This window comes from Talpa occidentalis, unplaced genomic scaffold (genome assembly GCF_014898055.3).
Source record: "Talpa occidentalis isolate TD23 unplaced genomic scaffold, MPIMG_talOcc4v2.1 talOcc4.13, whole genome shotgun sequence".
In the NCBI taxonomy this organism is placed as follows: domain Eukaryota; kingdom Metazoa; phylum Chordata; class Mammalia; order Eulipotyphla; family Talpidae; genus Talpa; species Talpa occidentalis.
In genome coordinates, this window is record NW_023601322.1 from 74,043,242 (window position 1) to 74,060,147 (window position 16,906).

Consider the following 16,906-nt stretch of genomic DNA (forward strand, 5'->3'; position numbering starts at 1 on the left):
CCCCTCTTGGGTGTTAAGGAAAATGTCATTCACTGTTCTTAAAATATTAAAATGATAGGTCAATTATGGAATAAAACATTTATCAGTTCTTTAGATTTCTTCCTTTTTGCTGAATAATACATCTTGTTTTATTTAAAAAAAAAATCAACTTTTATTCTTTTAGTGATACTCATGAAAGAGATGTGGCCTTTGATTCATTGGGATAAATGTTGGAACTTTTTCACTGCATGGAGATGGTGATGTTGTATGGTTTAGATGCCATGTTCTTTTTCTCTGTTTATACTCAATGTTTGAGGTAGCTGCTCTGGTTCATATTAGTGGCTTGAAATTTATTACAGTATTTATATCTGTCTGCTAAACATGATATTCAGAATAACCAAAGAAGTGAGTGTTTATTGTGACATGATGGTGGGAAGGAGTAAGAAAAATGATGAAAATACTATTTTGAGAATATTTAGAAATCTTTCTTGTGGACTTGGGAAACTCATTGTTCCTGGTATTTGTCATCTAATTACTCTTCTCAAGAGAACAGTAAGGTGGTAATTTGTTCTTTCTTCAAACAACAAGATCCTTAGAGGTAGGCTTGAATTCAGACTCCAGCTTTCTAATTCCTATTGTGCCTTACAATAAACAACTGCCATGATTTAAGAAAGATGATATAAAATGTTCCAGGCAAGTAATCTTTCCAGAATACTAGGTTAATTCTGTCTGTAACTTGTTGTGAAATGATATATCTCTGTATTGTGGTATTTTTTTAAAATATTTATTTATTTATTTATACAAGCACTGGGTACAGTCAGAAGCGCGGGAGGGTGACAGAATTCACCAGAGCCAGAGCGGGGAACAGAGCAGGCAGATTGACGAAATACACTGCTGAGGGGAGCAACAGGTGCGGCAGGAGAGGTCTGCACACCATGTGGGACCCTCGCCGGTGGCCTGGGATCAAACCAGCACTGCAGAAGCTGTGGGCAGCTTTGCAGCCCAGCGCTCAACCGCTGTGCCACCAGGGGAGGCCCTGTGGTATATTTTATATATAAGTAAACCTTAACATTTTTGACAGGCTGCTCAAATGAGAAATTTTACTTAAAAATTATTCTAATTTAAGTGTAAGAATAATAAAGTTTTTAAATCTTTAGTTGGAAAGTTTGGTGATTAAATGTTTTTGAAACATTTGAAGAATTTGTATTTAAGGAAATTAGTTTAAAAATTCTAATTGTTTTAGAGAGGGTGTGATCATAAATACTACTTTAAATTTTTTTCATATCTAGTAATGTCAATTCTGTATGGCAGATGATTAAAATTTAATCAGAAGCTACTCCAAATCTAATGTGTTTCTTTTCCTCTTTCTCTTAAGGCATCTGCTTCTGGTGATGTGAGCTGTGTAGATGAAATTCTTAAAGTAAGTTTACTTTTTAATTGTTACAGTCTCTTACGTAACTATATGATCTGCTACCTATTTAGCCTCTTGCCATCTCTATTTCATAAAGGCTCTGAAGCAGCAGATTGCTTAACAATTGTAACTTGATTATGTCCATCAAAAGTAGTTGACTCTTCAGCACTTATATTCTTACTTAGGTTCTGAATCACTTGTTTGTTACTATTTGTCCTCAAAGAGCTGTTTTTTTATGTTTGCTTGTTTTTTGTTTTTAAGTAAAACAAAAACTTATAACCGTTTGCCTTAAAAGAGGAAGAAACCAATTAAAATTATACTTTTTTTGGTTTATCAATTACTATTTTAAAATACTAAAAAACTTGAAAGTTGTAAGTCAGTCCTTTACAATGAAAACAACTTGCTACAAAAATAAATACATCAGTACATTCTGCTACAATCTTATGATGAAAGATGTCTGAATACTTCACATTTTGAATGTTTAATGGAATATGTTTAAAACCAACATATGAACAAAAAGCACATTCCTCTATTGGAAAAAGAAACAGTTGTCTGTTGGAAAAAGAGACTACAGTGAATTAATGAGTGACAGTGACTGCTTTTGACTAATTACAGAAAAACCGTTAGTCACATATTATTGTACTTATTTGTATGCTTCCAAGTTTTGTATCTATACTTACATTTCACTCCAGATACTCTTGGAAGACTACTTGCATTGGCTGCTTCCTTGTCCATTCTCTTCCATTCCTTCTTTGAGCCTAGTACATCTTTTTACCTCCATCACTCTGCTGAACCTGTTTTGCTAATGTTTTGAAGATCTTCTTCATCTGGAGGCTTCCTTTGAGTTCTCCTTTCTTTTTTAAAGGATTTTTGTTTTTCACTTCCAGAAGCAACATCCTTCCTTCCTTGACTATTACACTTCATTGTTTTAATTTCTCATCTGTCTTTTTTATCTCTCCTCTGACTTTTGAGAACCTTTGTGTCTTCTCTTACCTCTTTACTCTGAAAGCATTTCCTATATGCTCCTCTTTTCTTTCTGCTTCTTAACTTGCCTTTTCCTTCATTCTCACATCTTTGTCACTGTTAGATACTCTTTAGTCTTTCCTGCCCTGTTCCCCTTTGGGTTTTGGTTTATCTTTGGTTTATCTTTCTCAGTTGCTTCTTTATTGGGTCTCTGGATTTCTCCATTCTTCACACTCAGCATGCCTAATGTCATAGTTACCAGACTTGCTTCTCTTAGTAGTACCACCGTTCTTTTGTGCTTATAAGTGTAGAATACTAATTCACTTCTTTCTCCTGTGGTCCAGTTAATCATAAAACTACACGTACACTTAGAAAATTTTCCGTTATTTCCTTTTTTACCACCTTAAACTTTAGTGACTGTGGGCCTCCCCGGTGGCGCAGCGGTTGAGTGCTGGGTTGCGAAGCTGCCCGCGGCCTCTGCGGCGCCGGTTCGATCCCCAGCCACCGGAGGAGGGTCCCACATGGCGCGCAGACCTCTCCTGCCGCCCGCTGCTCCCCTCAGCAGTGTAACTCGGTCCCTCTGCCTGCTCTGCTCCCCGCTCTGGCTCTGGTGAATTCTCTCACCCTCCCTTGCTTCTGACTGTACCCAGTGCATGTATAAACAAACAAACAAACAAATAAATAAATAAAAATAAAAACATGCCTCTATAAAAAAAAAAAAAAAACTTTAGTGACTGTAATATACAGTCCTCATTGAGCCTGTCTGCCTCTGGAGTCTCCCCATTCTTCTGCTTTCTGTATTGCTGCCAGATTCTATGCTTCTGTCCCTTGTTTTCATAAGTTAATTTCCTTTTTAGAAATTTTCAGTGACTCTCTAAGGTCCATAGAAAGAATAATATCTACATTTTATATTTCAGACCTATCACAGCCCGTCCTTACCTCTCCTGTTAGCAATTGATCACTTTTGGTGAACTGATTTCCCTAAGCATATGCTTTATTGCTCTTTTACCCTCTTTAAAGTACCTTTTGTAGACTCTGTTTTGCCTTCCTCTTTAGTTATATATAGATTATTTTTTTCTTAGTACATCAGATATTCCTTATCAAACCATCAAACTACAGTAGTAACTTTCCTTTGAATTTGCATACAGCATTCATTTTCCAGTTACCATGTATATAAAAAGTGTTAAGGGAGCATATATCTTTCCCCTGAATCCACAAAAATGCATGGCACTTTAACATCTGGGGAAAAAAATCATAGATTTTTCATATATTTAATTATCTCTTTGATGTTACATTTATTGTACATTTTATGTATACAGGGTGTGGCACATGGCCATGGGAGTAATTGGTGCTCAATCATTTGATGGAGAATTAAATAGATTTTCTGTTAAGAGTATTTTCACATTTGAGGTAAAAGTATCACCTTGCTGAAAACCTTTCTGAAAATATTTCAAGAAATGAAATAAGTTTCTCTTTCCTTCCCCCTTCCCTCTGTGCAGTGCACAAGGGAACTTCAGGTCTGCATTCCTGTCATGTTTTCCAGATATTTGTAGTCATATTGTCTTGTAAGAATTCCATCACAGACTTAAAGGAAAAAAAATTAATCTGAAAGCAATATGTTTATTTGTTAACTCAAGGTATAATAACTGAGCACCTTCTGTGTATCAAAAACTGGGGATATGGTGGCGATAATGTTTGTTGTACTCTTTGAACTGACATTTTAGTGCAGGATGTAGGAAATAATCAACTTAGAGCATTTCAGGAAGTAAAATGTTACTTAAAAATAAAACATAAGCTGATAAAGAATAGTCATGGTTCAGGTGGCTGTTTTAAGGGGTTCAAGGAATAGAGACTGTCTTAGGTGCCTTCTTTATCTTCCCCCTCTGTCATTCTGTTGTCCAAAGGTAGCCACTGTTAATTATCTTCCAGAGATTTTTTTCATATAAACATTTGCTAGGTCATAGACTATGATTTTGTTGTCATTTAACAATTTACTTTGGACATCATTTCATACCAGGAATTTCTCATATCACTGTCTGCTTGGTGTTCCATTGTGTGGCTGTAATTTAATTACTCCTATGTTATTGGACACATAGGTTGTTGCCATTTTTTAAGTGTGAGCTCCCCTTGAACATGTATCTGTATAACTATAGGGTAAATTCCTAAGAGTTATACCACCTTTAATTTTTTAAAAATATTTTCTCCATGGACCTGATAGTTTTCTTTGAACTAAATGCGAAAAATAAAATAATCCCTCCTTGTTCTGAGTCTGATACCTCTTTTTCTACTGCTCCTCTAACATACATGTACATTGCGATTTTATCCAGGCCCCCACTTGGACATACTTGGCATGTGATTAGACAGAAGGCATTGAATGAAGACAGACTTGGCCTTGCTTGTCTGTCTTCCTCCTCAGGGTTTATTTATTTATTTATTTATTTGTAATATATTTCTCCTCTGATTTTTCCTCCACCTGACCAAAATGTCCTATCAGTGAATGGGCTCTGAGCTAGACTTCTTAGTGAGAAGTTGCTGTCTATTACTTACCAAGTATGTCACCTTAAAAAAGTACTTAACTTCTGTGCTTAACTCCCTACTTAGTGTTAGGATAATAATGGTGTCTACCTCATAATGTCATTGTGAGTATCAAATGAGTAATAGACATGTTAAACATAGCATAGTGTCTGGCCCATGAAAGGTACACAATAAATGTTAGCTGCTTTCCTTATTATCCCCCACCCCTCACTCCCATAGCAAGCTCTTCCTCAGTATTTTACTATGTGCCTTGTATATGATTACAGGCTGATTTCTGTAATTTTGTTGATTTTATTCACGGGTCTCAAAATCTTAACTCTAATAAGCTCCTTGAAGCCAGGAAGTCTATATTATTTATCTTCCTACTATCTGCCCCATAGTACCTTGCACTCATTTGTGCTTATTTAATATTTATTGATTTAAAACGTATGCTTTTGAAGGAGCAATCATGAAACCAGTATTTATATTATAAATCTGGTTTTTAGCTGTATAACTCTTATCCTTGACCTGGTTGAAAACAAACTGTAATAATTACATTTCAGGAGATGACGCATTCATGGCCTCCCCCTCTAACGGCTATTCATACACCATGCAAAACAGAACCTTCCAAATTTCCTTTTCCAACTAAGGTAAGTAAATAAAATATGTCTTTGATACTGTAAGAAAACTCTAAATGGCTTGACTGAAATCATATGAATTCAGAATTGTCTTGCCATTTCCGTTGTAGTGGGAGACAGACAATAAGTAATTAGACAAGTTTAGAATAGTGATAATTGCTCTGAAGAAAATAAAACAATTTAACAAAATCAAGAGCAACTTGGATTGAGAGGTACTTCAAAAAGCTTTTAAGGAAATATTGGGAAGAGACTTAAAAGGCATTGATGTTGGTTGCAAATTACTATTGTTTTCTAGGCCACAGGTGGTTAAGAGCTTCTCAAATTGTTTGAGCAGTCTCTTTACAGAACAACCATACCTGTGTCCTGTGGAAAGAAATTCCTCACACAACACTTCCAAGCTCATCTAAAATCAGCATATGTATATATATACCAATCACATTAATTTGTACTTACACAACTGAATGCATTCTCCTTAATAAAACTTTAATCAGGACCCCTAGTAATAGCCTCCCAGTTTTGCCTCCTCTGTCTCACCAGAGCTACTTTCATACTACCTTATAAGTCTTCATGTGAATTTATACTATATATATGTACTCATTACATATAAGCATTTTCTCATTTATTTCTACATAGATATATTGAGTTTTTGATCAATCAGCAATAGGGTTTAGAAACCTTCCATAATACTATGTATATTTGTAGATTATATTTCAATAATATATTACATACAGTTATTTTCTTTTAATTACATCCATAATATATGGATCTTGATTTATTTAGCTCTTTCCATTTAGTATTTAAAGTTGTGACCAAGTTTTCGCATTGCTTTAGTGACTTTCTTTATTCATGCCTTTTGTGTGCAAATAACTTTCTTTTGGGTAAAAAGTAGGAAATAGGATTGTTGATATAAATTGATATAAATTTATTGTTGAATATTAAGATATAAGCAATATATATACTCAAATTCTCTTTATAGTGCTTGTACCAATCAGTACTCCCAATATTAATTACCTATTATTGCTCGTATGCATATGTTATTTTGACATTTTAAGCACCAATCGTTTAAAAAATTTCACTCTGTTTCCTAGATTGCTAGTGAAGTTCTCACAATTGTCATCTTTTTGATTTCTTTGTAGATAAATTTGCTGATTTCTCTGCCCTTTAGGTTGTATCTTTCACCTAATTAGTTTTAGGGGAATTTGAGTCTTGTCTTTGAAGTTTTATATTCTAGAAGATTTTAATTTTGATGAATAAAATCTTTCACTTCTTTTATAGCTTTTACTTTTTAATGTCCTGTTAAACAAGGTTCTTTCTTTTCCTAGGATTATAGCATACCCTCCTATTTTTCTTTTTTTTTCCTTCTCCCCTCCCTCTCCTATTTTTCTTTAATGTGATTGCAATTTGTTTTCTGTTTATCTTTAGCCCAATTTACTTTTGTGAATGATGTGAGGTAGAGATAATAACTTTCTGCCTGTATGTGAACCATTACTTTTTTTTATTTATACAATAGTTGGGGTATAGGCCAGAGGCACGGGAGGGTGAGAGGATTCACCAGAGACAGAGTGGGGAGCAGAACAGGCAGACAGACCGAAAGCACTGCTAAGGGGAGCAGCGGGCGCAACAGGAAAGGTCTGCTGTGCCATGTGGGAATCTCCCTGGCCGGCCAGGAATCGAACCTGCACTGCAGAGGCTGCAGACAGCTTCACAGCGCTGTGCTCAACCTGCTGCACCACTGGGGAGACCCTACTATTTTTTTTAAAGATTTATTTATTTATGCATACAAGAACTGGGGTACAGGTGAGAGGATTCACCTGAGACAGACGGAGTGGGGAACAGAGCAGTATTTCAGACTGACTGAAATACACTGCTGAGGGGAACAGTGGGCAAGACAGGAGAGGTCTGCTGTACCATGTGGGTAGCTCCCTGGCCGGCCGGGGATCAAACTCATGCTACAGAGGCTGCGGATTGCGCCATAGTGCTGTGCTGTGCTTAACCCCTTGTGCCACCAGGAAGGCCCTTACACTCATTTGGGTTTTTTTTTGTTTTTTTTTTTTTTAAAGATTTATTTATTTAGGCATACAAGAGCTGGGGTACAGGCCAGAGGTGTGGGGTGGGGTGAGACGATTCACCAGAGACAGAGTAGAGAACAGAACAGACAGATTGACTGAAGTATACTGCTGAGGGGAGCAGCGGGAGAGACAGGAGAGGTCAGCTGTAGTATGTGGATTAGCTCCCTGGCTGGGATCGAACTCATGCTGCAGTGGCTTCAGATAGCTTCATAGTGCTTAGACTTAACCCCTTGCGCCACAAGGGTGGCCCCAAGATTTCTTTTTTTTTTTTTTAAGGTGAAAAAATTTATATTCAGAATTAGCTAGATGGAGTCAGTTGAAATGATCCCAATTTTTTTCCACAACATCTAGAACATAATAGTTGGGAGCCAATCAGACATACGCCTCTTCTCTCCATCAGGTCTGACTGATCAAGTTGTTGACCTTGGCCCCTGTCAGTGTCTTTGAGCTTTATCAATGTCTGTTTGATCTGGTAATCAAGTGTGTTGTTGTAGTCTGTCTTCTTCAGGGCTGATGCAGTGGTCAGGGGACAGTTAGTGATGGCATAGTGGTCAAACTTATTTCTCCTGGGGTACTCTAATAAATATATTTGGGTTGCCTTCAGAGCTGCAGTGTGTTGGGTCACCAGAAGGTGGGCGATGAATTAATCCACTTTTTTTTTTTGTAGCTATAGATGCCTTTCAGCACTGCTTTCTTGACCTTTAAAGCTTTGGCATTTGTGTTGGCTTTGGGAGGGTCAGGGGCTTCCTTTTTTGCTTTCAGTACCATCTTTGTGTTGTGGGTTTTTTTTTTTTTTTTTTTTTTTTTTTTGGTATCAGTAGTATTGCATTGTATATACATGGCACAATTTAAATTTATCCATCAGTTATCCATATCGTAGTTATAATAAATAATGATGTAATTAACATGGAGGTGCATTTATTTTTAATGTTAGCCTTTTCATCTTCTTGAGAGAAATACCCAGAAGTCAAATTACTGGATCATATGGTAGTTCTAGTTATAATTTTTTTTAAGATTTATTTATTTATACAAGCACCGGGTACAGTCAGAAGCGTGGGAGGGTGAGAGAATTCACCAGAGCCAGAGCAGGAAACAGAACAGGCAGACTGACGAAGTACACTGCTGAGGGGAGCAGCGGGAGAGGTCTGCGCGACATGCGGGACCCTCGCCCGGCTTCCAGGGATCAAACCAGCACTGTGGAGACTGCAGGCAGCTTCACAACCCAGCGCTCAACTGCTGCGCCACCGGGGAGGCCCTATTTTTAATTTTTTAAGGAACCTGAATGTTGCTCTCTGTATTGGCTAGTCCTACTTGTTAGTTCATGTCTTTTTTGATATAGCCAATCTAACAGGTGTGCGGTGATACTTCATTGCTGTTTTGAGTTGCTTTTCCCTGATGTGTAGTGATCTTCTCATGTACCTGTCAACCAGCGGTCTGCTGGCTCTACTGCCTATCTTTTTTTTTTTTTTTTATAGAGGCATGTTTTTATTTATTTATTTATTTGTTCGTTTGTTTCGTTTATACATGCACTGGGTACAGTCAGAAGTGCGGGAGGGTGAGAGAATTCACCAGAGCCAGAGCAGGGAGCAGAGCAGGCAGAAGGACAGAAGTACACTGCTGAGGGGAGCAGCGGGCGGCAGGAGAGGTCTGCGCACCATGTGGGACCCTCCTCTGGTGGCCGGGGAGCAGCCGGGAATCGAACCGGCGCTGCAGAGGCTGCGGGCAGCTTCGCAACCCAGCGCTCAACCGCTGCGCCACCGGGGAGGCCCCTCTACTGCCTATCTTTTAATTAGACTGGAGTTTTACTGTTGAGTACCTTATATATACATTAAATATTAAACCCTTATCAGATGTATGATTTGCAAATATTTTCTTCCATTCAGTTAGTTGCCTTTACATTTTGTTCATGGTTTTCCTTGCTGTGCAGGGCTTTCTAGTTTGATATAGTCATGCTTTTGGTTTTTGCTTTGATTGCCTTCACTTTTGGTGTCAGACTCCAAAAAATTATAAATAAGACTTGTGTCAAAGAGCTTACCACCTACATTTCTTCTAAAAGTTTTACAATTTCAGGTTTAATGTTCTAATCTTTAAGTCATTTTGAGTTAATGTTTGTTTGTGTAAGATAGTTGTCCATATGCATTCTTTTACTAGTGACTGTACATTTTTCCCACCAAACATTTATTGAGGGGATTGTCCTTTTCCCATTATATATTCTTGGCACATTTGTCATAAACTAACTCATCATATATGCATGGGTGTTTCTGATTTTAAGCTTCTCAGTTTTGATATGTCTTGGTGTGGTTCTCTTTATCTTTTTCTGTGCTTGGGTTTTGTTTTGTTTTTGAGCTTCTTAGAACTTGGGGTTTATCAATTTCATCGCATTTTGAATTACTTCTTCCAAATATTTCTTTGGTAAAGGGAAAGAAACCCTTTCTGTTGTTCTTCAGGAAATGCAGTTTCATGTATATCAGACCCCTTGAAGTTGTTCCACAACTCAGACATGTGCTATTTGATTGGTTTTTTAATTTTGTTTTCAGTTTTCTGTTATTTCATTTGGGGTAGTTTCTGTTGTTGTAAATTCAGTTTTAAAGTTTTTGACCCTTGCACATACATACTGTGTGTTTAGAACAACCCTTGTTGGAGTTCTAGGTGCTGCAGAGCCATTTACACATCGCCCCTACTGTAAGGTTGGTATTTAAAGAGGCAGTTGGAATAGTATGTGTCAATACCTAAACCAGGTCAGGGCACATCGTAACTGTTCAACAGGTGTTTGATAACTGAATTTCAGTTAAAGATTCATTTTATTTATTTATGCATACAAGAGCTGGGGTACAGGCAAGAGGTGCAGGAGAGGGTTCACCAGAGACAGAGTGGGGAGCAGAACAGGTGGATTGACTGAAATACACTGCTGAGGGGAGCAGCAGGAGAGACAGGAGAGGTCTGCTGCACCATATGTGGATTAGCTCCCTGGGATTGAACTCAACTTGCAACCACCTTGCAGTGACTGCAGATAGCTTGATAGCACTGAGACTTTAACCCCTTCCCCACCAGAGAGGCCCTGATAACTGAATTTCAATAAGTATATATAGCTGTGTTTAGATTTTTGATATTTCTGAAATATTTCTGTTTTTTTATTGAGCATCTTGACTATTGCTTAGGTTGGGTTGCTTTTACAGATTGGTTTTTGCCTTTTTGTAGCTCATCCTATTCTCTAAATTTTCAGTGACTACACTTTGTGTGTAATATATTGACATTTTCAAGCTTTATGTAAAGCTGTAATGGGTACTTACTCTCCTGTGCATTATCTATATGGATGGACTAGGTTCAATGAGAGGACAAAGGGAATGAACTTTTGATTCTTGGGGAATTTGGAGATGGCATCTTGAAGAAGATGACACAAAAAAACAAACAAACAAACAAAAAACGAAGATGACACCAACTGTGGTTAGAAAACAATAAAAGGGAGAGCAATTGATGATTGATAGTAAGTAAAAAAAGGAGAGTAGTTTTGTCTTAAAATTGAAATGCCAGAATGTGGAAGAATAGAGAAAAAGCTAAAATTGAGGGTATGTAGTAAGTTGTAGAAGGTTTGAGGGGAAGTGAATTTTATTTGCTTGGTTTATAAAACCTGCAAATAATGGGTTTGAAGAGAAACAATAATATGTGTTGGAAATTTGACCGTATTGCATTATTTCGTCGATTTATTCATATGATGGAAAAAAGACTGATTAATCTTTTATTGTAAAATTTTTCTGTTAAAATGAGATCCTAGTCTTAAAATTCTTGTCACGGCAGATTTACAGTGTTGATCCATCCAAGTAAATGTTGACTATTTTGTGAAATATATTTGGCCAGTGAAAATGAAAACAAACAAAAAACCTGTAAATAGATCAATCCAAATGAATTCTCTGTATAAATGATTATAGAAGTAAAAAGAATTGCACACATAAAAAAAAAAAGGAGAGAGAAAACAAAGTATAGGGCCTCCCCGGTGGCGTAGCAGGTTGAGCGCAGCCCTGTGAAGCTGCCCACAGTCTGCAGCACAGGTTTGATTTCTGGCGGGCCAGAGGGAGATTCCCACATGGCACAGCAGACCTCTGCCTGCTGCTCCTCTCAGCAGTGATTTTGGTCTGTCTGCCTGTTCTGCTCCCCACTCTGTCTCTGGTGAATCCTCTCACCCTCCCACACCTCTGGCCTGTACCCCAGCTATTGTATAAATAAAAAATAAATTGAAAAAAAAAAAGAAGAAAACAAAGTATAGTCCTGCTAGGAGGACATAGAAAGATAAGGATCACAGCAGAGAGTATGTTGATCAGTAAGCAGGTCTGAAGAAACAATTAACAGGTAGCTATTGGTAGAATGGAAAGAGTAGTTGGCAGGTAGATAGTGGCAAGTTGAGTTTAGGAAAATATTTGGAGAGCTAGTTTAGTGAATCCATATTATTCATTTAAATGTCCTTGAACCTATCGCATTTGAAAATAACCCAACAACCACCAAAAAATTCCTCTGTCCCACAGTATTCTCTGACCACTCCTCCTCCTTTGAGTTAAATTTATTAGTGTTTTTTATTTGCTTTCTATATCCTTTTCTCTAGTCACTCCATCGTTCAATCTGATCTTGCTCTTACCCTTAATATCTTACCAAAAGTATTTATTATTTTTGTTATTATTTATTTTTTACATTGTTATTTATTTTTAAACAATATTTGTTTCCCCCAGCCCCCGCCCCACCATGTAGTCCCTATAGACTTTCCTTCACCAATGCACCCGTGCACCATCACCTCAGTCCCCTGTGCTCCTCCCTCCCTCCCTCTGATCCCTCTCCCTCCTGCCCCCCACAGGATGTCTCTGATTTGTTACTGTTTTTGTTTCGTTGTGTAAAACTATTTTCATTAGGATTACCAATGGCACATTTTGTCAAATCCAGGTAACTTTTTTATTTTAATCTTTATTGGGCTTCTCATGAGCATTGAAGGTTGTTTTAACCTATTTCTTCCTTGTCTTCCATTTTACGTTGCACATCAAGATTTACTTTGTTCTCTGACTGCTCCTTTTTCTTCTCTACTTCTGTCTGTAATAAGTTTTCCAGGCATTATGCTGGGTACTAAAAGAGAATACAACAGAAGAAATGTGTTTTTCCAGAGTGGTTGTGGAAATGAAATAATACAAAAGAAAGAAAAAGGAATTCTATATTAGTGTTTAATTAGATGTGCAGCTATAGGTAAGGTCACTCCTTTTTGTACCCTATTCCTCTTTACCTAAGTGTTTACAAATTTCTATCTTAACAAATTTAAATTTTAATCCCAAACCATATTTGATTCCACATACATATATCCAGCTATGTAATTGACATTTCTTAGATGTTATGTTTCAGGTACCTTTGATACATCTGTAAGGGAGAACTCACGATTCCCCCTGCTAGTTCCCAGCCCAGAGCAAATAGAAAGGAAGCATGCATCATCCTCTTCTCTTGTTCCTTATCTTAGTAAAGCTAGAAAAACCAGTAGGTGTTGTTTGATACTTTTCTCTCCATCAAACCCCATAGACTGTCACTAAATCCTTATGATTTTCCCTCATCAAGTGTATCTGAATTCCATTTGTGTTTCTCCATTTTTGTTGCCACTCTGGTAGTCAGTGGCCTGGGAAACATATACCCCAACATAGTATGTATTGGAGAATGGGAAGTTGGGGAGAGATGAACGAAAACTTCAGGTACTCTTATTTCCAGTTCTAAAAACCTTAGTTTATTTGCTTTTCAATCATAGAAGAAAAAGAGAAGCTAAAATCAAGAGTAGTACTTCTCTCAATCTGAATGGCAGATGGTCATATTTTATTTCTAGCTTGTGGGGTATCCCAAAAGAAGTTTAGGTCTCTCAGTATGGAAATATTGATAGGCTTGCTTTCATTTATTTATCTTAGCTGTGGCATGTTGTAGCTTTAAATATGCTTGGTTAAGATTTAGGGCCTCCCTGGTGGTGCAGCGGTTAAGCACCGCTCTATGAAGCAATCCGCAGCCTCTGCCTGCGATCCCTGGCTGGCCAGAGAGAAACCCACATGGCGAGACAGATCTCTCCTGTCTCGCCCGCTGCTCCCCTCAGCAGTGTATTTCAGTCAGTCTGCCTGTTCTGTTCCCCACTCTGTCTCTGGTGAATCCTCCATCCCCCGCATCTCTGGCCTGCACCCCAGCTCTTGTATGCATAAATAAATAAATCTTTAAAAAGAAAAAGATTTACAGATTATATCAGCTGGTTTAATTCCACGAATCTTCACTAATGCACAAGTGACTTTAAAGATAACATACAGGGCCTCCCTAGCACAAGGGGTTAAGACACAACCTAGGAAGCTGTCTGTAGCCTCTGCAGCAGGAGTTCGATATCCCGGCCAGCCAGGGAGCAACACACATGGCGCAGCAAACCTTTCCTGACTCACCCGCTGCTTCCCTCAGCAGTGTACTTTGGTCAATCTGCCTGTTCTGTTCCCCATTCTGTCGTGAATCCTCTCACCCCCCACACCTCTGGCCTGTACCCCAATTCTTATATGCATAAATAATTAAATCTTTAAAAAAAAATAACATACAGTGAAACTATTTTGTTGAAAGTAGCACTGAAGTACATTTCTTTTTTTTTTTTTAATTTTTTAAAAGACTTATTTATACAAGAGCTGGGGTACAGGCCAGAGGTGCGGGAGGGTGAGAGAATTCACCAGAGACAGAGTGGGGAGCAGAACAGGCAGACAGACTGAAAGCACTGCTGAGGGGAGCAGCAGGCATGACAGGAGAGGTCTGCTGCACCATATGGGCATCTCCCTGGCTGGCTGGGAATCGAACCTGCGCTGCAGAGGCTGCGTGCAGCACGGTGCCACCAGGAAGGCCCTGAAATACATTTCTGAGCAAGCAAAAAACTGGCCAACCTATGAATTTCCTTCTACTATGAGCTCTTTATCTACCACGGTATAAAGTAGAAATAGGATGCCATAATCATTTAAAAAAAAAAACAAAACCAGATTATCATCACTAGTTTAAATGTTTTTTTTTTTTAATCATTTCTGTGCTTTCCTGTATAATGTTCCTTGAGAATAGTAACCAGTGAAACAATGAAAGCATCATGATTCATACTCAATGATATTTTGGGTTATGTGATACTCAGTTCAGCCGTTAAACCATGTATCAAGACTAGTAAGTTTTTATTAAAAACCCCTCTTGAGGGCCTCCCTGGTGGCTCAGGGGATTGGGACGCAATCTATGAAGCAGCCCACAGCCTCTGCAGCATGATTCGATCCCTGGCTGGCAAGAGAGCAACCCACATGGCGCAGCAGACCTCTCCTGTGTATTTTGGTCAGGCTGCCTGTTCTGTTCCCCGCTCTGTCTCTGGTGAGTCCTCTCACCCCCCACACCTCTGGCCTGTACCTCAGCTCTTGTGTGCATAAATAAATAAACTTAAAAAATAATCCCTCTTGAGGTTTCTCCCAGTGTTCTATATACCATTGTCAAAAACTTGGTCTTTTTGCTCCATTGAAAATGACTGAAATCCAGTGCAGAGAGAACAAACTTAAAATGCATTCCTTTGTCAGGAAACAGTATTGAAGTAGGCTTCCTTAGCAAAACTGGAGATTAGAGAAACAATTACTAAAATAAATCATGCAGTATACAAAATTAGTTATATTAGAAGTGGGTAAAAGTACAGGTGCTTCTGATAGTTCCAACTTAATATATTTTTTCTCCTATTGGCTGTCTTTATTACTGTACATCCCAACTCCCCCCCCTTTTTAAAAAAGATTTATTTATTTATGCATACAAGAACTGGGGTACAGGCCCAAGGTGTGGGGGGTAAGAGGATTCACCAGAGACTTAGTGGGGAACAGAACAGGCAGATTGACTGAAACACGTTGCTGAGGGGAGCAGTGGGCGAGTCAGGAGATGTCTGCTGCCCAATGTGGGTGGCTTCCTGGATGGCCAGGGATCGAATTCATGCTGCAGTGGCTACAGACAGCTTCATAGGTTGCGTCTTAACCCCTTGCGCCACTACGGAGGCCCCCTTTTTGGCCTTTACACATGCTGTTTTCTGCCCTGAACTATACCTTTCCTTTCCTATCCTAGTTTGCTTCTTATAAATCCTTTAATTCTCAAACTGAGGGCTGCCTTTGATCATCTTCTTGCCCAATATTGGCTCTTTTTCTCCTTCTTCCCCCTTCCCTCCCCATCTACAGTTAATTATAAGCTCTTATATAATATTATGTATGTATTAACCATTTACTGTCCTTCTCACAGTTGCAATTTTCCCTTTATTTGTGTAATTGCAAAGATACTGACATGTTAAAACCATGAGGACAAGGCTTTTATCTGTATTTGCTTATTATTCTATTTTCCCATATCAAAAAGTTTGGGTTTTGGGCCTTTCTAGTGGCACAGGAGTTAAAGTCAGTGCTATAAGGCTACCTCCAGCCACTGTGGCATGAGTTTGATCCCTGGCCAGGGAGCTAACCCACATGGTGCAGCAGACCTCTCCTGTCTTACCTACTGTTCCCCTCAGCAATATATTTCAGTAGCTCTGCCTGTTCTGCTCTCCACTCTGTCTCTGGTGAATCCTTTTACCTCCCATACCTCTGGCCTGTATCCCAGTACTTGTATGCATAAAAAAAATAAATCTTTAAAAAAGAGTTTGGATTTCATATCTAGGAAAAACAAAGAGACACTATGAAAAATAGCAGAGTGATTATGACGCATGCTAAGACTTGGGCTTTACACTGGTCAACTGGAGACTATAGTTGAGTGAAGGAAAGAAAATCAAGTTCGAAACACCCAGTAGATGACTATTGTAGATGAAAAAAAATGAGTACATGAAATCTTGCTGTGTAGTTGGAAAGGAGATAGCACTATGTTGAATTAGATGCTTTGGAGATAGCTGATGTTGAAGACAAGTGATCATCCAGTTGCATTAGATGACCAGCTGACATATCAGAGGTGAAGGAAAGTAGAAAGAGATTACTTAAAAGCTTGGATTATTAGTTTTTAGGCCACTTAGCAGGTAAATGAGTATAAGGTAATAGCAATTCAAGAGGGGTGGTGGAAAGTTCTTTTAATTTTTAAACACATTCATAGGAATTACCTTTTGGTAATTCTCTATTGTTGTTGTTGTTTTTTTTTAAGATTTAATTTATTTTTATACAAGGGCTGGGTACAAGCCAGAGGCACGGGAGGGTGAGAGGATTCACCAGAGACAGAGCGGGGAACAGAACAGGCAGACTGATGAAATACACTGCTGAGGGGAGCAGCAGGTGAGACAGGAGAGGTCTGCCGCACCATGTGGGATTCTCGCCAGCAGGCCGGGATCAAAC

General features: G+C 38.5%; 1 protein-coding gene across 5 annotated transcripts in view; it reads left to right on the forward strand.

The window, feature by feature from the left end:
• The window catches only part of AFF4 (ALF transcription elongation factor 4), a 92,184-nt gene that overhangs the window by 40,981 nt on the left and 34,297 nt on the right, over positions 1–16,906 (forward strand). For all 5 annotated transcript variants that reach the window (XM_054694404.1, XM_037509338.2, XM_054694405.1 and 2 more), the window contains 2 exons: positions 1,355–1,399; positions 5,431–5,517. In XM_054694404.1, the coding sequence (XP_054550379.1) occupies positions 1,355–1,399; positions 5,431–5,517 (132 nt within the window). The remainder of the gene's footprint in view (positions 1–1,354; positions 1,400–5,430; positions 5,518–16,906) is intronic.